The 24,230-nt window shown below is 37.9% G+C and overlaps 2 protein-coding genes across 5 annotated transcripts; one reads left to right on the top strand and one right to left on the bottom strand.

Moving 5' to 3' along the window:
• Nucleotides 1-10,272: 10,272 nt before the first annotated feature.
• LOC104825600 lies at nt 10,273-20,429 on the bottom strand. The gene is made up of 14 exons (XM_010557960.1): nt 19,354-20,429; nt 13,647-13,718; nt 13,524-13,569; nt 13,275-13,402; nt 12,749-12,870; nt 12,542-12,593; nt 12,297-12,362; nt 12,159-12,218; nt 11,982-12,044; nt 11,817-11,870; nt 11,661-11,735; nt 11,424-11,512; nt 11,272-11,335; nt 10,273-10,664 (listed from the first exon to the last, which is right to left on the bottom strand). Exons 4-13 carry the CDS (start codon nt 13,350-13,352, stop codon nt 11,299-11,301), a joined length of 696 nt encoding a protein of 231 aa, XP_010556262.1. The 5' UTR covers nt 13,353-13,402; nt 13,524-13,569; nt 13,647-13,718; nt 19,354-20,429; the 3' UTR covers nt 10,273-10,664; nt 11,272-11,298.
• Nucleotides 20,430-22,224: 1,795 nt separating this feature from the next.
• LOC104825599 lies at nt 22,225-23,647 on the top strand. Of its 4 annotated transcripts, none has more exons than XM_019203986.1 (3): nt 22,233-22,910; nt 23,118-23,412; nt 23,496-23,647. In XM_019203986.1, the coding sequence occupies exons 1-3, from the start codon at nt 22,341-22,343 to the stop codon at nt 23,516-23,518; spliced, it is 888 nt and encodes a 295-aa protein (XP_019059531.1). In that variant the 5' UTR covers nt 22,233-22,340; the 3' UTR covers nt 23,519-23,647. The 4 variants fall into 4 exon arrangements, with proteins under 4 accessions (XP_019059532.1, XP_019059531.1, XP_010556260.1 ...); XM_010557958.2 differs by having other exon boundaries at nt 23,487-23,647; XM_010557959.2 differs by having other exon boundaries at nt 22,235-22,910; nt 23,490-23,647.
• The last annotated feature ends 583 nt before the right edge of the window (nt 23,648-24,230 follow it).

Here is a 24,230-nt window from a genome sequence, read left to right as displayed (position 1 = left end):
ATGAGATAACTCTGGATCTCCTAATGTGAAACAGCCAAAGAGTTGTTCACAACTGTGCTCCAAATACATGAAAGCAATAAAAATAGCTACCACAACCATGGGGAGAGGGAAAATGGTTACTGTATCACCATAATATTCATAGACTCTACTTAGAAGAAATTGGCAAAGGTTAAAGATAAAGGGATTACTCCCCACTGCTGACTTGGCAAAATCCTGAGATAGATAAACTAGAACATGAAAGGGAATCAATGATATATCATATATAAGAAATAGTACCTGACCAAGCTTCGAATTGAGCAAGAGAAAATTGCACATGCAGTTGATTTGCCTGACACGCCCAAACCAGTCGAGGAGACCAAACTCTGCAGCTTTGTTCACCATTGCACCAAGATGAACAAGGAACAACACGTTACTTGAGCACTGAATAAACTAGAACATGGAAGGGAATCAAACAATCAAATTAATGAGGAGAAAAATTACCCGACCAGATTATCCTTCCTTAGTTTGGCATCCAGAAGAATCCAGCCTCGAGGTATATAAAATGTTGAGTAAAACTTGGAAAGACTATGTTGTGCGATAATCATGCTATCCAAACAACTTACCTTGGAAATAAAGTAACCATACGAAACTCGCAAGCCATATAAAAATTAGTTTAAGACAATATAAATAACCTGTTATAATATTGCCAACCGAAATTGATCAATATCATGCATTACTTCCAGTAATCATTCATTTTTCCACCAATTCCACCAAAAGGATACAGATTACACAGGTGCTAAAACAGGAACAATTTATTAAATTCTGCTTGCTACTCATTCAAAAATTTTGTGGTCACCGAAGAAGATCAACTGGTGCCAACAATTTTGTAGAAAATGCATCAGAGGACCTTTCATATGTGATGAAGGATCGTCATTAACCATAAGTTAATATCTATTATAGTATAGAGCATTATCTTGTATAGAAATCAAAATGGATGACGCCCATTAAAGACACAATTAATTACATACCATACAATTATGAGAAAAATCTGGATCTCCTAATGTGAGACTGTTGGAATTATGCCTCAAAACTCAAGAGATCAAGTTAAGACAGTTACGGATAAAGACAAGAAGTTGAAGAAGAAGTTATTATGCAGTTTAATATTTGTGTTGGACGGTTATCATTTTTGTTTATAAATGTGTAATAATGTATTTGAGAATTATTGCAGATTTTAAGTTTTTCTGTAATCCTACTCTAACGAGTAGTGTGTGTATTTGTGTGGGATAATAAATAATGTTTATTGAAATGTGCATTGTGGGTGTTTAAGTTTATAAAAGTTGGTCCGGCAGACCAGCCCTGTTTTTTTTTCTTTTTCCTTTTCTTCATTCTTTCTCGGTCCTTTCCGCACGTGACGATCCTCGTGCCTCTCCCCGATATTGTACCATCACTTTTGGTGATTTCATGATATCTCTATTTAATTATTCATTTTTAATAATTAAATATTCAAATCGGGTTTCGGGGTATTACAGGACCTACCTTCAAGAGATAGTTCCTTGGAATATAGATTTCGCATGACCCGACGTAGAATTAAAAACCCTGATATAGATAAATTGCACATCCAGATGATCAGCCTAGCTCAAAATTCTGATATAGATAAACTAGAACATGAAAGGGAATCAATGATATATCATATATAAGAAATAGAACCTGACCAAGCTTCGAATTGAGCAAGAGAAAATTGCACATACAGTTGATTTGCCTGACACCTCCAAACCAGTCGAGGAGACCAAACTCAGCAGCTTTGTTCACCATTACAGCAAGATGAACAAGGAACAACACGTTACTTGAGCACTGGATAAACTAGAACATGGAAGGAAATCAAACAATCAAATTAATCAGGAGAAAAAAAATTACCCGATCAGATTCTCAATTCCTTAGATTGGCATCCAGAAGAATCCAGCCTCGAGATGTATAAAATGTGGAGTAAAACTTGGAAAGACTACGTTATGCGATAATCATGCTATCCAAACAACTTACTTTGGAAATAAAGTAACCATACGAAAGTCGCAAACCATATGAAAATTAGTTAAAGACAAGTAAATAACATGTTACTGTCTATAACGGCATAAAGCAATATCTTGTATAGAAATCTAAATGGATGACACCCATTAAGGACAAAATTACTTACCATTATGAGAAAAATCGGGATCTCCTAATGTTAGACAGCCAAACTGCTCTTCACAACAGTGCTCCAAATACATGAAAGCAGTAAAAATAGTTACCACAAACCTGGGGAGAAGGAAAATGGTTACTGTACCACCATAAAATTCAGAGCCTCTACTTACAAGAATATGCCAAAGATTAAAAATAAAGGGATTATTCACCACTGCCCACTTGGCAACAACAAGATAATCAATGGAAAGGGAATAGACCTAATAGACGTTAAAGTCTGCCAATACTTTGGAAAAAACTGTGCCACTAATAGGGAGAATTGCTGAGAGGGTAGCAACTCAAAGGAGAAAAGATGAGTGGGAAGCAAAGTCATGGAAGAAGTCTCACCTGAATGAGAGATCTCCCACCTTAATAAAAGGTCATAAAGTCCTCTGACCCGGTTAAAAGAATTCCCTAAAAACAGAAAAAATAAATATTTACAGTAACTGTTAGAAATCTGGAGGAAAATCAACGGTTAAACGAGAATGAAATTGAACCGAGGGACCGAATATCTCTTCAAGGCGTGTAGACACTTTCCTAAAACCGTTATTCCGTCCGTTACGAGCAAGGACTACCGGAATACGATTCTGAGATACAATGAAGAGAAATACGTTCTAGAATTGCTCGTTCAAGAACGCACAGACAAGGAAACGTAAAGAAGAAGATGAACGAAAGCTTTCGGGAGAGTTTTTGCAAGAAACTTCCGAAAGTGCTCTCAAAATCTCTCAAATTTGGAATTCATTTCGTGCCCAACTTATTCTGACGTCTTTAGTATATAAACACCAAAGAACATACCAAAAGTTGCAAAATCTGCAGTTATTACGCGAAGAATCGCATCAGTTCGTATATAACTGTCATGTCCCGAGTTACACTTGACACAACATGAAGTACTTCTCACAGACTTTTGACTCAGATCGAGTTCCACCTGACACGGGTCGTGTCAAATTTCTGTGCAACACGAATTTTTCCTCAGACAATCAACACGGTCCGAGTTAAATCTAACACGGACCGAGTTACATTTCTGTAAATAAAATTTCGTTTTCGTCATGAAGACTGAGTTCTACTTCACCCGAGTTGAGGTATACCTCACTCACCAACCGAACAACTTTACTGCCAAACACATATGTGTTTCACCGATCCATATTATATCATTTACGAATATTTAACTCCTCCACCATATCCGTAATACATATAACTATGAAACTCTTGAGAGATTATTATTAAACCCCATTCATTTACTCTAAAAATACCAACAGTAACAAAAGAAAATTTCCAAAAACAGAACCCATAAACACCAGACTTGACAGATCATGAGAGAGTAAAAAACACAAGACCGAGGTCTTCCATTGATGATACAATCCCCCAAAAGTACCACAAAGACTCTCTGAATGCATGACAACTTGAGTGAATTCCATTACTCTTTGGGTAAGAAAAAAGAACCTAGCAAGAATTCCTAGTTTTTTTTTTCAACAAACTGATTGAGGCGTTTCAAGAAGTTTCTATGCTACCACCAATTTTATATTAGCAACAATCAACAAACAATCAAAACTTGGTATATTTTTATGCTTATATAGAGGTATCATAGCAAAATATACCAACTCAACTTTGCTTAACATAGCCTTCGCCCCGTGCCTTGCGCCTCTGCAATGCTACTGACCTTATGCGACTTGTGCCTTTAAACACAAAGCTCAGCAATAACCCTCACTAACGTATGGTAAACAAAAAAGGCATATCCAATAAACTACGACAAAAAGGCATAGCGAATAAACTACGATAAGAAATTCAAGAGTAAAAACGATCCTACTACATAAACCTATACACAAAAGAATAATCTATCTAATGGTAGGTCCACGACAATCTGACAGATCATGCAAGATATTTTCTGTTGCAAGCTTTTAATCCATATCAACCACAAATTAATTATTGCTGCACTGGTTATCCTTGATTCAGTCTGATAAACCTTTTAGAGCATTCGTGAGGAGCGTAAAGAGAATGATTCAACAGATGGAATAATGCAGAGTAAGAACGGAGGAATCTGATCAATACATCTGAAAGGGAAAAGATGATGAAGACGAAGAATAGAAGAAAAAGGGTTGTAGAAAAAAAGGGTCTACTGTGTATATTCTCGTATATGCTGCATACATTTACAAGTGATATATATTCTACATTGTATCGACACTAAGTATGGCAATGCAATATTTTATATATAAGTAAAAGGAAGAGTATCTGTTTCTTTCTCTATTTTCGGTATGATTCTGAAACAAGAAGAATTCAAAACCAATCTGAGATTTTCTGGAACGATTTCTTCTTATTAAAAAAATGATCAAGTATTACAGCTTTAAATAAAACCTGAAAACAGATGAGATCTGTTGTAAAAGATCCTCTAACCAACATTTAAAACTAAAACAAGTCTGAAACAAATCTTGGCTTAGCTTAAACCAAGCTAATCTTATTAAACCAACAAAACCAGAAAAACCAACTCGAGCCAGCATTGCCTTGAGTCAACTTCAATTGCCAACAATCTCCTCCTTGGCTCGAGGCTTTGCTGTCATACCAATCAATCCTCTCAAAAATTCAAACCTTGTTGGACGAAATGCCTTAGTAAACAAATCGGCAAATTGATCCTCTGTCCTGCAATGATCAACCTTCACTTCTCCTTCTTCTTGGACTTGTCTCAGATAGAAGTACTTCACCTTAATGTGTTTTGTTCGACCATAGAACACCGGATTTTGTGAAATTGCAATGGCGGTCTGTTTGTCGACCAAAACTTCAGTAGGTACATGCCAGAGACACATCTTTCAGAATTTTTCTGATCCATACAGCGTGATTTGCAGCCGTTGTGACTGCAATGAATTCGGCTTCAGCTGTGGATTGAGCAACCACTTTCTGTTTCTTCGAGCTCCATGAGAAACATCTTGTTCCAAGGCTGAAACAGAACCCCGAGGTGCTCTTCATATCATCGACACACCCTGCCCAATCACTATCAGCATAGCCAATCAGATTTAGCTCCTCCCCTTTTCTGAAACTAACTCCAAAATTCGAAGTACCCTTAAGATACCTTAGCACCCTTTTCGCTGCAATCATGTGCTCTTTCTTAGCACAATTAAGAAACCTTGACAATGTATTTACAGCAAACAAGATGTCAGGTCTTGTTGCTGTCAAATACATTAAACAACCAATCATACTTCTGTAAGTTTCTTCATCTGCAGGTTCAGAATCATCATACCTGTGCAGCTTCGACTTCGGATCCATTGGAGTTCTTGTACTTTTACAAGAATCCATTTTAAACCTCTTTAAAATATGCTTCAAGTATTTCTCCTGACAGATGAAGACTTCATCAGCCTTCTGCAGAATTTCAATGCCAAGAAACTGAGAAACAATTCCCAGATCAGACATTTCAAACTCAGCATTCAGCTTAAGTTTTAACTCCTCCATCTTCTGGTGATTGTTTCCTGTAATGAGGATATCATCCACATACAAGGACACCACAGTCACTGCCTCTTTTTCCTTCTTGACATAGAGTGTGTGCTCACTCAAGCTTCTCTCATACCCACATTTCTGCAGATACTCATCAATTCTGCCATACCAAGCTCTAGGAGCCTGTTTTAGGCCATACAAAGCCTTCTTGAGCAAGTACACACTCTCCTCCTTTCCCTCAACTTCGAAACCTGGTGGTTGTTCCACATACGTCTCCTCTTTTAGTTCTCCATTCAGAAACGCAGATTTGACGTCCATGTGAAAAATCTTCCATTCCTTTTGAGCTGCAACAGATAGCAATAGTCGAACCGTATCTAGCCTTGCCACTGGAGCAAACGTCTCAGAGTAGTCTATGCCCCAAATCTGAGCATAGCCCTTCACAATGAGCCTGGCCTTGAATTTGTGAACAGAACTATCTGGATTCAGCTTTGTTCTATACACCCACTTCACTCCAATAACCTTCTTCTGTTTTGGTCTGTCAACAAGAGTCCAAGTACCAGTTTTCTCGATCATACTCAGCTCCTCCTTCATTGCTTCTACCCACTTCTGATCCCTTAAGGCTTCCTCCAAACCTGCAGGTTCTAGAACAGCTACATTACATCGAGCATAGATGTCTTCTAGTGTTCTAGTTCCTCTCACAGGTTGGTTCTCATCGTCTTCCATGTCAACCACCTCTTCTTCTTCTCTAAGAATCTGCAGAGGGGTGATCAAAATCAGCAGAAACTTGAGATGGCCCTTCTTCTGCAGTATTCTCAGAGTTATCATCAGACTTTCTCAAATTCCAACTATCATTCTCAGAAAATTTTACATCTCCACTTACAATCACATTCTTCTTCTCAAGGAGATAAACTCTGTAGGCTTTAGAAACAAGACTATAACCAACAAAAATCCCCATTTCAGCTTTCTGATCCAGCTTATCCCTCCTCGAATCTGCAACCAATGCATAGCAAATGCAACCAAAGACCTTCAGATTCAAAACAGAGGGTTTCTTACCAGTCCAAGCTTCCAAAGGAGTTATCGTGTCGAGTGCCTTGGTTGAGAGACAGTTTTGCAGAAAAACTGCAGTGGAACACGCCTCTGCCCAAAACGGCTTCGGCAACTCCTTCTCCTGCAACAAGCACCGAGCCATTTCCACTATAGAACGATTCTTTCTCTCGCTAACCCCATTCTGTTGAGGAACATAGGGTACCGAGAATTGGTGCTTGATGCCTGCTCCTTTACATATCGATCTAAACCTTCCTGAAGTGTACTCAGTCCCATTGTCAGATCTAATTACCTTCATCTTACAGCCACTTTCAGTTTCAACCTCATTCTTGAATCTCAGAAATATCTCATCAACCTCAGACTTCAATTTCATGAAATAAATCCAACAGAATCTTGAAAAATCATCAATGAAAATGATGAAATACTTACTTCCACTCGGTGAAACAACAGGCATAGGACCGCACACGTCTGTATGAACGAGCTCAAGCTTGTCCTTGGCTCTCCAACTTGAAGATTTGAATGGTAGTCTCTTCTGTTTTCCCAAGGCACAAGCTCTGCAGTTCAACACCTCCTTCTGTAGCTTGGGAAGACCCTCGACCACACCATTCTTGATCATATACATGATCCCTTGACCATGAAAATGTCCCAGCCTCTTGTGCCATATCTCATCTGCTGATACTTCTCCACTTAATGCAGCATGTTCCTCGTTTTCAAGAGTAAACGAGAAACTTTTGTTCCTCATCTTGATTCTGTACAAAGCTTCCTCTGTACCATTGCCAATGATACATTCGTTCTTGTCAAACACCACTCGAAATCCCTTCTCTACTAGTTGAGGAACACTTAACAGATTCTGATCAATCTTAGGAACGTAAAGAACGTCTGACAAAACTCCATTCTTTCCATCCAAACCTGTGATCAGAACATCTCCCTTGCCAAGCACTTCAATACACTCTCCATTTCCGATCTTTACCTTGGTTTTCAGTGATGTATCCGACCATTTAAACATGTTTATGTCACCAGTCATGTGGTTGGTACAACCACTGTCAACCGGCCATCCTCCTTTGACAGGATTCACACTGAAGCATGAAGCAACAAACAAATTTTCTTCATCCCCTGTTTCTGCTACTTTTGCTTCAGGTGGCTTTTGAGTTTTGCTTCGACAGAATCTCTCGATATGCCCGAGTTTTCCACAATGCCTACACTTGACATTTGGATTCCTCCAGCATCTCCAATGAGGATGGTTCACCTTGTTGCAGTGTTTGCAAGGTTCAGAAAAATTTCTGCCTACATTAGCCTCATCCGAGTTCCCTTCCTGCTTGTTTTGATTCCCGAAAGTTGGCTTCTGCTTCTGTTTCCCTTTCCTAGCATAGTTTCCCTTAACCGTTGCCTTCAATGCACCCTCGGTGGCCTCCTCTTTCCTCATAATCCTCCTTTGCTCTTGAGCTTGAAGAGCACTAAGAACCTCAGACAATTTTAGTTCTGCCAGGTTCTTGGTGTTCTCCAATGAAGCCAGTGTGGCTTCGAATCTTTCTGGAACCGAGACCATGACCTTCTGCACTATCTTCGTATCATCGACATCAGTGCCGAGGATCCTGATCTTGTTCACAATCTCAACCAGCCTATCCACATACTCTTTTACCATCTCATTTGCCTTCATATGCTGCCTCACGAAGTCTCGAAGCAAATTCAAGACTTTCATACCTTTGATGCGATCGTCACCTTCATATTCCTTTTTCAGAAAATCCCACATCTCCTTGGCATTTGGCAGTTCATGATCTTGGTAAAAATCGCTGGAGTCACACCCGAGAAGATACATGAAACAGCTTTGGATTTCCTTGTAACCTTCTCTTTGTGAACTCTGATCTAATTCAACGTCGGGTTCCCATTCAAAGGAGCCACAGCGTAATCTTCTTCAACAGCTTCCCAAAGGTCTGCTCCCTTCATGAAAGCTGTCATCTTCACCGACCAAACTTGATAGTTTTCACCATCAAATATGGGTACGGATTGCGGCGTAAAATGAGACGAGCTTGCAACATCCCCTTGATCCATCTCTTCTTCACAGATCCCTCAAAGAACAACGACAGCTCTGATACCACTGTTTCTTTCTCTATTTTCGGTCTGATTCTGAAACAAGAAGAATTCAAAACCAATCTGAAATTTTCTGGAACGATGGTTTGGTGCTCTATGATGTACTGTTTATGAGCTATGATTATGATACATTTGATGTATTGACACTTTCTATAGTTTTATGGATTAGTGTTTGATTCATTACGTGTTCTAGCATACTAGATCTGTTATGAAATCCGTGTATCATTATGAATGATACTAAACCCCTTAGTCTTATGTCGATATGGGAATAACGACATAATAAGACTAGTATGATGTGTGATTGATGACCATATAGATGATCATAGGTATTGGATTGCAGAACGGAATACTGGACTGACCCGCATGAGATTGTCACATGGACTAGCGTCATGACTTGAATCTCATACGACGATTCCATGATTGGATCCTAAGACCTGAGATATCTACAGAATCCAACATGAGGAGTTGCGTGCTTTGATTACGTCAAACGTCCTGCGTAACAGGAGGACTATAAAGGCGTGTATCAGGTACGAAACGAATCATGTACTGGATTGTAGATAGTCAATACGGGATTTGTACCTCTCGTAAAAGAGAGAGATATCGCTGGGCCCCTCGTGTGAGCAAGACTGTAGAAATGTGTGGCCGCACTATAGACGAACGTCGTCTATTTCAGACAGTCGAACTCAGTGAACGAGAAAGCAGTCGAATCAGATAAGGTGGCTTGTCCATGCCTTATGTTCGACATATGATATCGCGATACAAAAGGATCATTAGTCGGAATCATCACTGGCTTTCGTATGATCACAAACAAACTCTATTCGAGATAGGTAGTTATAGTGTCTTGCTAGAGACCGCCTATGACTTGTATTATCGGAATGGAGATTCTGCGTTTTACTGCTATTCCGGATGAGCCTACAGGGTCACATACAATAGGGATGGACAAGTACGTGTGCTAAATTATCCCGATTAGGAATCCTAATTGGATTGAGATTCCTAATTGGAATAGGAATCCTAATGGGATTAGGAATCCTGTTATGTATAGGAATCCTAATGAGATTAGAATTCTATTACATCTAGGAAACCTAATGAGATTAGAATTCTAATAGGTTTAGGAAACCTAATTAGATTAGGATTCCTAGTAATCTATTCCTTGTCAAATTAGGATTTTTGGAAAGTCTATATAAGGAGAATGTCTTCTAGGGTTTTAAGGGAAGAAAAAGTGAAAGAAAAAAAAAGGAAAAAAAGGAGAAGAAAAATAAAACCCTAAGCCTCCAAAAACCTTGCACACAAGAGAGATCGAGATCTCTAGTCCTAGCAGACAAGTTCCAAGGTGTTGGAATCCATCCCGACGTGTGGATACGTGTAGAGGGCGAGGTATTCTTCCTGCCTAGAGTGATCGGACGAACAGATCAATTGATACAGGCCCCGGATCGATTGAGGTAAGCGTTCTAACGTTTCTATGATTCAATAGTAGCATGGTTCTAGGGTTTCATTAAAATTTTTGTTTTATATCCGCTGCGCAAACCCTAGAATCGATCTCTTAGGAATTAGATTCGCTCATGAGATCCCAGGAATCCCAACATCTTCTTATTCAAAAAATGATCAAGTATTACAGCTTTAAATAAAACCTGAAAACAGATGAGATCTGTTGCAAAAGATCCTCTAACCAACATTTAAAACTAAAACAAATCTGAAACAAATCTTGACTTAGCTTAAACCAAGCTAATCTTATTAAACCAACAAAACCAGAAAAACCAACTCGAGCCAGCATTGCCTTCAGTCAACTTCAATTGCCAACAGTATCAAATCTGTACGTGTCTCCTTGCTAATTGTCTCCTTGCCTTATTTACGTGTTGCCGTTATGTTGTTGTCCGCCATACATCATTACGTTGTCTTCGTCGATCTCCCTTTGCTCACTTTGTTCACTAACAGAGCCCTCCAAGAAGAGGAGGGGCAGAAATGGAAGAAGCTGTTAAGGAGAGAGAGACTGGAGGAGAAGCAGGAATAATGGAAGTGGCGCAGCATAGGAAGTTGGGAAAACCGCAGGGAATTGACGTGTGCGATTCCTGAAGTTGTTATGGGATATATATATATATATATATATATATATATACTAGGCTGCTTGTATAGGTTGCTAAGGCCAGCTCATTAGTGTGTTAATGAATGGCTATATATATCTATTATCCTTTTCCGTTTCGGGTATCAGAAAATTGAGAGAAACTCTGTAATGGGGAAAAAACTCTATATTGTTCTGGGTTTATTAAGAAATACAAGCAGTTCACTATCTAATTCCTTATCACAGACACCATTAGCGAAAGGCGGAAGCTAGAAGCAGAAGCAAAGGCCTTTCCGGTCAAGAAAATATCTACACAAAAAGATAAACAAATACTCGTCCCTTCCCCAATCAAGAAATAGAACAGACTAATCCTAAGTCAAAGGGTCGAAAAGAAGACTTCAATCCATGGAAGTCTAATAATTCATATGCTATAGAAAGTGATCGTGAAAAGCTAAAAGAGAAGAAAGAGAGTGAACCTGAAAGATCATATGGTATGGATGAGATCATTGGCCACTTTTCGAACAAGTAAACCAAAACAAGCTACAAATGGTGCATCACAATCACAGAGGTTAGTATGAAACTTTAACTTTCAGGTTCTCTGTAACGATAAAAAGAAATAGCATCCCACCTGAAACGTTGAGAACCTGACTCGTCTCTGGAGATACCCAGCCTCAAGGCAATTTGGAAACACATATCAGATTCATTAGGAACTGTTATCTACCACAGACGTAAAAGACTGTTAATACCTTGGAAGAAACTTTGCCACTAATGGGAGAATTGCTGAGAGGGTAGCAACTCAAAGGAGAAAAGATGAGTGGAAAGCAAAGTCACGAAAGAAATCTCACCTGAATCAGAGATCTCTCACCTGAATCAAAAGGTCATAAAGTCCTCTGACTTGGTACAAGCTGATACTTTTCTTTTTCTTGGTATTCCTTTTGTTCTGAGATAAACAAAACCAAAGTCCCCAATTTAAAATCAAAGGATCTATTCCCAGTCATCAGAATGTAATAAAAAAAACTACCTTCAAGAGACAGCTCCTTGGGGAATAGCATAACCGGACGTGGAATTCAAAATCCTGATATAGATAAATTGCACATGCAGTTGATCAGCCTGGCTAAAAATCCTGATATAGATAAACTAGAACATGAAAGGGAATCAATGATATATAATATATAAGAAATTGTACCTGACAAAACTTCGAATTGAGGAATGATTGTTGTGCGTTAATCATACTATCCAAACAATTTACCTTGGAAATAAAGTAAGCATACGAAAGTTGCAAGCCATATGAAAAATAGTCAGAGAAAATATAAATAACCTGCTATCATTATGCCAACTGATATCGATCAATATCATGCATTACCTTCCAATAATCATTCATTTTTCCGCCAAATCCACCAAAAGGATACATTTTACGCAGCTGCTAAAAACAAAAACAATTTTTCAAATTCTGCTTGCGACTCTTTTTCAAAAAACACCCATTAAGGACACAGATACTTACCATATGATTATGAGAAAACTCTGAATCTCCTAATGTCAGACAGCCAAACAGCGCTCTACCACAACCCTGGGGAGAAGGGAAATGGTTTCTGTACCACCATAAAATTCATAGATTGTACTTCGAAGAAATTGACAAAGATTAAAAATAAAGGGATTACTCATCACTGTTGACTTGGCAAAATCCTGATATAGATAAACTAGAACATGAAAGGGAATCAATGATATATCATATATAAGAAATAGTACCTGACCAGGTTTCGAATTGAGCAAGAGAAAATTGCACATGCAGTTGATTTGCCTGACATGCCAAAACCAGTCGGTGAGACCAAACTCAGCAGCTTTGTTCACCATTGCACCAAGATGAACAAGGAACAACACGTTACTTGAGCACTGGATATAAACTAGAACATTGAAGAAAATCAAACAATCAAATTAATCAGGAGAAAAATTTACCCGATCAGATTCTCCTTCCTTAGTTTGGCATCCAGAAGAATCCAGCCTCGAGGTGTATAAAATGTTGAGTAAAACTTGGAAAGACTATTTGGTGCGATAATCATGCTATCCAAACAACTTACCTTGGAAAAAAAAAAGAAACCATTCTAAAGTCGCAACCCATATGAAAATTAGTTTAAGACAATATAAATAACCTGTTACAATTACGCCAACCGATATTGATCAATATCATGCATTACTTGCAGTAATCATTCATTTTTCCACAAATTCCACCAAAAGGATACAGATTACACAGGTCATAAATAAGAACAATTTATCAACTTCTGCTTGCTACTCTTATTCAAAAATTTTGTGGTCATCAAGGAAGAGCAACTGGTACCAACAATTTTGTAGAAAATGCTTCAGAGGACCTTTCATATGTGATGAAGATTCGTGATTAACCATAAGTTAATGTCTCTTACAGTATAGAGCATTATCTTGTACAGAAATCCAAATGGATGACATCCATAAGGACACAATTACTTACCATACAATTATGAGAAAAATCTGGATCTCCTAATGCAAGGCAGCCAAACTTCACTTCGCAACAGTGCTCCAAATACATGAAAGCAGTAAAAATAGCCACCACAAACCCGGGGAGAAGGAAAATGGTTACTGTACCACCATAAAATTCAGAGACTCTACTTAGAAGAAATTGGCAAAGGTTAAAAATAAAGGGGTTACTCCCCACTGCTGACTTGCAACAAACAAGATAATCAATGGAAAAACAATAGACCTATCAGATGTCAAAATCTCTCCATACTTTGGGGGAAAAAATCATGCTGCGAACGGAAAAATTGCTGAGAGGTTAGAAACTCGAAAAGATGATCTCAAAGCAAATTCACAAAAGAAATCTCACCTGAGTTAGAGATCTCTCACATGAATCAAAAGGTCATTATGTCCTCTGACCCCTTTCGGTTGAAAGAATTCCCTAAAAACAGAGGAAATAAATATTTACAGTAACGAAAGAAAAAATTTTCAAAAAAAAAACCACAAACACCAGCCTTGACAGTCGGGAGGGAGTAAAAAACAGAAGACCGGGGTCTTCCAATGGTGAAACAATCCCCAAAAAGTACCGCAAACTCTCTGAAGCTCTGAATGCAATGGCTCAATTCCTTGGGTTGTGGCTCCGATTTTAATGACACAAGCTCGAGAATTTCCCTGACGAATGAGTCGGAGACTCTTATCTACAGGTATGACCTTTAAGGTAGATAATCTTGCTGCTACTCCATGTCAAACTTGTTTTGTGTTATGGATGGTAATACCATCATGGTATGGTTACTGACACTTTGGTTCCACCTTTCTCCAAAATATCACAGGATATCGGACAGTTTCCTGAAACTGTCCTTGGAGGGATACAACTGATGTCTCTAGTAATTGGTGTTAAGTATGACATCAGAGTGGTATCTTCCATCACTTATTGTGGGAGCTAGATATATCTTTCATCAGTTCTATCCTTGGGCGTCTGTAGATTCTGTTTAAGTTTCCTTTTTTTATTGTCCAACATAGTTTCCATTTTAATCTTCTTTGGGGCAGAGAACCTTTAGCTTTCTCATCAGCCTTTCTATATATACTTAGCAATTTTCGTCGTCTTGCATGTTTTTGTAGGTTCAGTTGTATAATTTTGTACCACTAGTCTACCAAATTGCATTGAGGCTGGGTATCTCCAGAGATGAGTCAGGTTCTCGGTGTTTCAGGTGGGATGGAATTTTTTTTATCGTTACAGAGAACCTGAAAGTTAAATATTCATACTAACCTATGTGACCGTGATCCACCGTTTGCATCTTGCTTTGGTTTACTTGTTAGAAAACTGCCCAATGATCTCATCCATACCATAGAATCTTTCAGGTTCACTCTCTTTCTTCTTTTTTAGCTTTTCACGATCACTTTCTCTGGCACATGAATTACTATAACTCCATGGATTGAAGTCTTCTTTTCAATTACTTATTTTAGCTCTAAAGGCTATCGTGTTGTGTGGTGTAGCTATGCTTTTCCTGAGTGGTACATCTTTGGCAACACGAGTATTTGTTTATCTTTTTGTGTCGATATTTTCTTGATCGGAAAGGCTTTTGCTTCTGCTTCTAGCTTCCGCCTTTCGCTAATGTACAGAAACCATTTCCCTTGCAACAGAAAATATCTTGCATGATCTGTCAGGTTGTCATGGACCTACCATTAGATAGACAGGTTATCCTTTTGTGTATAGGTTTATGTAGTAGGATCGTTTTACTCTTGAATTTCTTAACGTAGTTTATTCGCTATGTTTTTTTGTCGTAGTTTATTGGATAAGCCTTTTCTGTTTACGATACATTAGGAGATCCAGATTTTTCTCATAATGGTATGGTAAGTCATCCATTTAGATTTCTATACAAGATAATGCTCTATATTGTAATAGACATTAACATATGGTTAATCACGAATCTTTATCACATACGAAAGGTCCTCTAAAGTATTTTCTACAAAATTGTTGGCACATGTTGATCTTCCTCGGTGATCACAAAATTTTGAATAAGAGTAGGAAGTAGAATTTGAAAAATTGTTCTTGTTTTAGCACCTGTGTAATCTGTACCCTGTTGGTGGATTTGGCAGAAAAAATGAATGATTACTGGAAGGTAATGCATGATATTGATCAATATCGGTTGACATAATGATAACAGGTTATTTTTATATCTCTAACTAATTTTCATATGGCTTGCAACTTTGTGTGGTTACTTTATTTCCAAAGTAAGTTGTTTGGATAGCATGATTATCGCACAACGTAGTCTTTTCAAGTTTTACTCCACATTTTATACACCTCGAGGCTGGATTCTTCTGAATGCCAAACTAAGGAAGGAGAATCTGATCAGGTAATTTTTTCTCCTGATTTGTTTGATTGTTTGGTTCCTTTCCATGTTCTAGCTTATCCAGTGCTCAAGTAATATGTTGTTCCTTGTTCATCTTGGTGCAATGGTGAACAAAGCTGCTGAGTTTGGTCTCCTCGACTGGTTTGGGTGTATTGGGCAAATCAACTGCATGTGCAATTTTTTCTTGCTCAATTCGAAGCTTGGTCAGGTACTATTTCTTATATATGATGTATCATTGATTTCCTTTCATGTTCTAGTTTATCTATATCAGGATTTTGAGCCAGGCTGATCAACTGCATGTGCAATTTATCTATATCAAGGTTTTGAATTCAACATCGGGTCATGAGAAGCCTATTCTCCAAGGAACCATCTCTTGAATGTAGGTCCCTAAATTACAAATTATTATGTTTTTCTTGTTGGAAATTCGGTAATGCAGTTTGTGTTCCTTCTCACCCCCACCAAACGGTGTGTTGCCTTGCACCAAGATTTCTTTCCTGGAGATATGGCTGACGCTTATATCTTTGTAGAGTTGCTTATTTCCAATATATGCAGTAAGTTTTTTTTTTACATTTGAGTACTTGAATGCATTGAGAAAAAAATGAAATTATGACTGGGAATAGATCCTTTCATTTTAAATTTGGGCGCTTTGGTTTTGTTTATCTCCGAACAAAAGAAATATCAAGAACAAGAAAAATATCAGCTTTTACCACTTGTTTTGTTCCTCTTACAAATCTTTTTCATGTTTATCTTTTCTACTATGCATCTGCATGGTTACACACAATGGGTTATTTTCTTCTTACCCAAAAAGTAATTGAATTCAACCAAGTTGTCATGCATTTAGAGAGATTTTGGTACTTTTGGGGATTGTATCACCAATGGAAGACCTCGGTCTGTTGCTTTTTAAACTCTCCCGACTTGTCAAGGCTGGTGTTTGTGGGTTCTGGTTTTGGAATTTTTCTTTTGTTACTGCAAATATTTATTTCTTCGGTTCTTAGGAATTCTTTCAACCGAAAGGGGTCAGAGGACTTTATGACCTTTCAACTATTCTGTAAGATACAAGAGTTGCAAAAGCAACTTTCAATGGACAAAGAAAAGGCAGAAAAATTGCAGGTACGACCTTTATGCTAAATAATCTAGTTGTATTGCTAGTCGAGCTTGTTTTCACTATGGATTGTATGTCCATTGACACTGTTCTCACTTTTCCCCAAAACATCATAGGATGGCAGGGACAATTTTCGGAAACTGTTGTTGGAAGGATACACACGATGTCTAGTAATTGCATATAAGTATGATGTCCCAGTGGTATGTACATCTAAATCTTGTATGCTTGGTGTGATTGTGTTGTCGAATGTTGCATCACTGTCAAAAAATACAGCCTTTATGACAAGGGAAGAAATGTGTTGCCATGGTAGAGTGTTTCATTCATCTTTTCAAATATAAATTTGCGTAAAGGGTTTGGTCTCTGTGGTAGGTAACAGCTATTAATAAATCTGATATGTGTTTTCAAATTGTGAATTCTGCAATCCTGTACTCTCAGATTGTTGTTTCATTACTGTGGATTCAGTGAAAAGATTAACTCTTATGATAGAATTATCCAATCAGACTATTTGTATGACCTGTTTTGTTTTCACTTTCCAAATTCTTATATTACTATAGTTTTGGAGTTAACCACCATTTGGTCGTTCCGAATGCAGTGGTATCTGCTCCATGTTCAGTTAACTCTTGTACCTTTTTGTAAGTACAGATATCGGTTGCAGTGTGTTTAAGTTGGAATTTATAGGGTTTAATTTTTAGTAAATCTATTACAATGCTTCAGTTTTTTTACAGATAGATCTTTCAGTCCACTTATACTACTAATATCTGGAACACTTCTGATGGGATTCATGTTCTAACTTTATCAAAGTTATTTCCATCATTTGTGGTTGCATTCTAAGAGCATCGTGAAGTTGAGAGATTTAACCTAGATGATTGTTTTGTTTTATTAAGTTCTTGAAAAGTAGCCTGTCATGGAACTAATATTTTCTTCTACAGGTGTTTCGATTAGTGTTGATGTGGTTCAATCTTGAACTGCATTAACGTGCAGGGAATATGTATTTTTCTTCACTTTATCCACAAAATAGTCGTCCTCCATTTCAACATGTCAAGAACAGCCCCTATCATGAAAAGCTTATTTGGTAATATTTTCTAATCTGATTGATTATCCTGCTAACTTTTACTTTTAAGCCCATTGTCTGTTTTTGGTGTTTGTACTTTTTAACTGTGTAGAAGCACGAATCAATGGATCATATTATCTTATATAGTCCTTAACTTTATAGCTAGGTTTTTATGCATCCGGAGATTCTCCCAAGTTGTGGGTTATATAAAATAATATGATTCGCGCTTCAATACAATTTAAAACTACAAACACTGAAAGAGACTGGACTAAAAAGTAAAAATAAGAATGATTATCAATCAGATTTAAAAAAATTACCGATGAAGATTATCATGATAGGTGTTGCTCTTGAAGTGTTGAAGTGGAGGACAGCCAGTTTGTGGAAAAAGTAAAGAAAAATACATATTTTCTGCACGTTAATGCAGTTCAAGATTGAACCACATCAGCACTAATCGAAACACATGTAAAAGAAAATATTAGCTCAACGTCTCATGCTACTTTTCAAGAACTTAATAAAACACACATCATATAGGTTAAATCTCTCAACTTCATGATGCTCTTAGAATGCAAACACAAATGCTGGAAATAACTGTGAGATAGTATCTTTAGATAAAGTTAGAACATGAATCCCATCAGAAAGTGTTCCAGATACTAGTAGCACAAGTGGGCCGAAAAAGATCTATCTATCAAAAAACTGAAGCATTGTAATAGATTTCCTAAACATTTAACCCTATATTTAACCCTATAAACTACGACTCAAACCAACTGCACCCGATATCTGTATTTACACAAGGTACAAGAGTTAACTAAACATGGAGCAAATACCACTGCATTCGGACTGGCTAGATGGTAGCTAACTCCAAAACTATAGTAATATAAGAATTTGGAAAGTAAAAACAAAACAGGTCATACAAATGGTTTGGTTCTACAATTCTATCATAAGAGTTAACCTTTTCATTGAATCCCCAGTAATGAACAGCAATCGGAAAGTACAGGATTGGAGAATTCACAATTTGAAAACACATATCAGATTCATTAGGAGCTGTTACCTACCACAGAAACCAAACCCTTTAGGCAAATTTATATTTGAAAAGATGAATGAAACACTCTAGCATGGCAAAACCTTTCTTTCCTTGTCAGAAAGGTTGGAAATTTGACAGTGGTACTTATCCATAGTGAAAACAGTTTCAGGAAATTGTACATGCCATCTTATGATGTTTCGGGGAAAGGTGAAAACAGTGTCAGTGGACATACAATCCATAGTGAAAACAAGCTCAACTCAACTAGCAGTACAACTAGATTATTTAGCATAAAGGTCATACCTGCAATTTTTCTCCCTCTTCTTTGTCCATTGAAAGTTGCTATCACAACTCTTGCATCTTAGAGAATAGTCTATTGTTTTTCCCTAATATTTACAAGGTCAAATACGAAATCGAATGAAAGACTTGGGTGGAAAATGCTTCAGAGGAGCTTTCATATACGATTAAGATTCAAAACAATAAGTTAATGTCTATCACAGTATAGCGCATTATTAATCCAAATATATGATACCCATTAAGGACACACTTACTTACCATATCATTATGAGAAAAATCTAGACCTCAAACGGTGAGACTGTCAAATTTCCCTTCAAAACAGTGCTCTACATACATGAAAGCAGAAAAATAGCTACCACAAACTTGGGGAGAAGGAAAATGGTAATTGTACCACCAAACAATCCAGAGCCTCTACTTACAAGAATAGACCAAAGATTAAAAATAAAGGGATTACTCACCACTGCTGACTTGGCATCAACAAGATAATCAATGGAAAGGCAATAGACCTAACAGACGTAAAAGACTGTTAATACTTCGGAAGAAACTGTGCAAAAGATACAAAGGATAAAGCTAGTATTTCTCATATCGGACATTTAAAACCTATAAGAATTTCCCCACATGACCAGTGGCTAATTTTGATAACTAGGAGACTGTCACTGAAAGAAAATATGCCAGAACCCATCTTTTCATAGAAGCTTTGACTTGTCAATTTACAATTTCTTCAGAATAACTCAAAGAACTTCGAATCATAACAGGCTGAGAGACATATAAAAGGGAGCCACGCGTTTCTTTTTAATCCAAAACAAAAAGCTAGCTATTGAGTTAGGGATTATATAAGATAGTATGATTCGTGCTTCAGTACAATTTAAAAACACCGAAAGAGACAATGGACTGAAACGTAAAAAATTGCAAGATAATCAATCAGATTAGAAAAATGTTACCAACGAAGCTTTTCATGATAATTGCCGTTCTTGACATGTCGAAATGGAGGACAGCTAGTTTGTGGATAAAGTAAAGAACAATCCCAATTTCCTCCACGCTAATGCAGTTCAAGATTCTATATTTTCTCACGAAAATCCCGAATTTTCTTCGAAAACCCACGAGCAGACAAAGTCTTACAGAATCCACATGAAAAAATCACACAATCCGACAATTTTCCCCAAAATCCCTAGAGAAGAAGTCAAGGAAAACAAAGAAAAACGATTTCTTAGCTTTATCCGACGACGGCTTGGAGAGATGGTTCGGACGTCCCTTGAAGTAGCCATTTAACCATGCAAACGAGGTTTAGGGCAAAATCGCCAGCGGAGAAAGAGAAACAGAAGTTTAGAAATGAAATGGCAAAGGCATTTTGGGCATATGAAGGGTTTATGACCGTTGTTGCATGTAAGGCCTTTTATTTTAAATACATTCACAATTTAACCCTTTATTTGTATATATCGTTGTCCACCCCTTGAATGGTGACGCAATACCGCGTCACGTGGCCCAATTACTTTATTTTAGAAGACGCCCATTGGGCTTTTTGTTTAGTTCAGTTTAAACCCAATTTCATAATTAAATACTACTTTTGCATGTGCCCTTTATTCCTTTTTGTACTTCGTAGGATCAGGGTAATATTTTATTCTAAAATTCGATTTGCATTACAGGCTTTTGATTAAATATTTATTAACATTCTCATTTTTTTTCAAAATGCATATTTGGAAACTATGTTGGACGATTGGAATCCAAAGCGGATATGGCCGGTTCCCATAATGAAATTGATATCATGCTTATCACCAATTTTATCCTTAAAATTTATTGTATCCTACTCTTTTTCTTTAAAATTCTACCTTTCAACTATATTATATCTTGATATCCTTTTCCTTAGTCCGCATTGCTTTAGAACGTTCAATTCAATTTTAAAATCCATGAGATTCGAGTTATATGATTTTGAAATAACTAAAATTAAATTAAATAGGAACTGAAATTTAAGGGGTTGAAAATTTTTTGTTCAAATTTGATTATTGATTTTAGGTTAATAAATTCTTATTATCGTATTACGGAAATGTGAATCGAATTGAAGCCGGATTGGATTGGCATGGCTGCAACTAAATTAGTTAGAAAGTTTTAGAAAGTGGTGTTGTAATTGTTCCGACGTAACTTTTGAACTCGCTGGATTAGATTCACTGAACACGTGAATACCGCGTCGGCCTCACCGTGTGGTCCCCACATACAATATATTTTTTATTATTATTATTATTTAATATACTACATAATAAACTATAGATTGTGAAGTTAGTATAGGTTCTATATCATTAATTTCACTAAACTTATAACAAAAAATTGATGTACCGTGCTATTTATTTAAACAGGTTCAAATTGATGAATATGTTTTATTATTATTTTTTATTTTCACTTAATTTTGACATAATTTTTCTAATTTTATGATTGAATTATATTCTGTGCGTTCCAATCAAAGTTCAAATGCAAATTGAAGGATTCATTGTCTTGTAAAAAGATTTGCTTGATTTTATAAAAAATGCATACGTTTAGCAATTAGGAACTCAAAATGCATATGTTTATACAAAATATTTACTTAATTAAGTACATTAGTTCTTATATATATATATCAGAAATTCAGAATCATAAATTTACAGTTACCAATCTTTTGTGTCGAGGAAGCAAAAAGAATCAAAACTTGAATACACGATCAATTAATTTTAGATATAGATCACACAAACTACAGAAGTCCTTATAAAAACAATTAATCTTCCTCCGAATTATTAGAGAATGCAATAGAAAAACAAATAAGAGGTGGATTGAGCTAAAAAAAATTAACTTTAATTTAGAGAGAATGAAAAAAAAATTCATAAACTTAAAAAGTTAAACAAACACATTTTTTTCCTTTAAATTAACCTAAACCCACACAACTATTATAATGTATGTGGAAATAAAAATTCTAAAAATATACTCTTTTGTAAGATCATAAAAAGAATCACATTTTTGGAATAAAATAGTTGATTTAGTTTCCCAATTTTACATCACCTTAGTAAATATTTTACCATTTTGATTATATATATTCAATTCACAATTAAACATTTCCCGGCGGCCAGCTCATCACAGTTAAACGTACTTCCCACTATAAAGACGAAATTTCAACGTCCCACCCGAAGACAGAAAAACAACAAACCCTTTTCTTCAATCTCCGTGATCCGAGACAAATCACAAATCTTGGATCTGTCCGAAGATCCTCACTTTCGCCGGAAATAATGGAGTTCTTCCTGAAGGCGAAGGCGGTGCGTCTCCGGAGCCACCACGACAAGTTCCTAACGGCGGATGACGACGAAGAGTCCGTCACTCAGGAACGCAACGGCTCCGCCTTAGCCGCGCGATGGTCCGTCGAGCCGGTCTCTGCCACCGGCGCCGGGAACCTCCTCCGCCTCAAGAGCTGCTACGGTAAGTATCTCACGGCGTCGAATAAGCCGTTCCTGCTCGGCGCCACCGGCCGGAAAGTCACCCAGTCGCGGCCGGATCGACTGGACTCCTCCCTCGATTGGGAGCCGATCCGCGACGGCGCGTGCGTTAAGCTCAAGACCCGCTACGGCCACTTCCTCCGTGGAAACGGCGGTGTGCCGCCGTGGAGGAACTCCGTCACCCACGATATTCCTCACCGGACGGCGACTCAGGATTGGATCCTTTGGCACGTCGACGTCGTCGAGATTCTTCCGGTGAATGCTCCGCGGCAGCAACCGCCGTCACCCCTTCATCACTCGGACTCTTTGGACTTCGAACCCGGATCCCCTTCTTCTTCTTCTTCCGGCCGTTTCTTCAGACAGGAGGTTAATTCTCGAAACTAACCCTTGTTTGCGATCTGATTTTCAACAATTGCCCCAATTGTGTAGTGTCTTGAGGCGCTGATTCTGTCACCTGTCACCATCTGTAGAGAAAGAGCTTTGAGGCTGTGATTTGTCTCCGACCACGTTTCAGAACAGAACTTAACATTCTTCCGGCCAAAACTGACAGCTCTTGACTTGTGTTTTTACCAGTCAACGGATTCATTTACTGTTGGATCGCCTCCGAAGATGGAAGGGAGGACTATATACTATCATGTGGCGGATGAAACAGGGGATGTGGACGATGACAGTGTAGAGGGAAGCTCGTTTACGTTCAAGGGCAATGGAGTTGAGGAGTTGACAAAGAGATTGAAGGAAGAGAGCGGCGTGGAGGATGTGATCGTTTGTACTCGAAGTCCCTTGAACGGGAAGCTCTTCCCGTTACGGCTTCAACTCCCTCCCAACAATGCCGATATGACCGTAGTCTTGGTTCCCTCCTCATCAAAACGTAAGTCCTTTTCTTCGTACATCGAACTTTATTTTGCCTCAGATGATGTTTATCCTCTCTTCTTCTTGATGTAGCAGTAGCAGTGGCAATGGAGTTGAAGAAGTAAGGGATCCAATCCATCCTGCAGGGTATTGTATAACCCTGAAACATGTCCTAAGCTGAGTTGTGCTGGAACCTGATAGTGTATTCTTTGTTATTGTTCTTCTGCTGAATCCAATGTTGATATTCTTTATTAGATTCTATGTTTCTGCTACAAAGGTGTCTAGCTAATCAGCAGCGTGTCACCAGCAAGCTTTGTTATTATGTTTCCGGCACTTACAAGGAGATCGAAGATGCAGCCGCTATTGCATAATCGAGCACTCGTTTTTTACCATCTCGGCTTGCTTAGAAACCCGGCAACATGTTACTCCGCTGAGCCTAAAGTTCTAGCCTTTCACCATTTCTACTGACTCTGCATTAGCCTTGAAACATATCAATGGGAACATCCGTACCAGCATGTTTCCGGACAGAAACTGTTTCAGACAACACTTTCTCTGGTGCATTTCGTAGAATACTCCAAGTAAACACACCACAAGAACCGTAGGATCGAATCCATCCATGTTTCAGAATCTGAGAATGCACGACTGTTGGGCTATGGTAGAGTGAGATCCTCTAATCCTCTCAGTGGATTAGGTTTCGGTCCTGTTCTGGTAAACCGGATGGTTTGGTCCGCGATTAGTGTCCTGGTTCGGTTTGGAGATTAGTTTTTGTTAAAACCCATGTTCTTCGTTTTCTTCTGCATGCGCCATTTTCATTTTCTTCGGAGGATAATGTGAAAG

Source organism: Tarenaya hassleriana, unplaced genomic scaffold, assembly GCF_000463585.1.
Source record: "Tarenaya hassleriana unplaced genomic scaffold, ASM46358v1 Cleome475, whole genome shotgun sequence".
In the NCBI taxonomy this organism is placed as follows: Eukaryota; Viridiplantae; Streptophyta; class Magnoliopsida; order Brassicales; family Cleomaceae; genus Tarenaya; species Tarenaya hassleriana.
The sequence above is the reverse complement of the archived record's forward strand: the minus strand, read 5'-3'. Positions and strand labels throughout refer to the sequence as shown.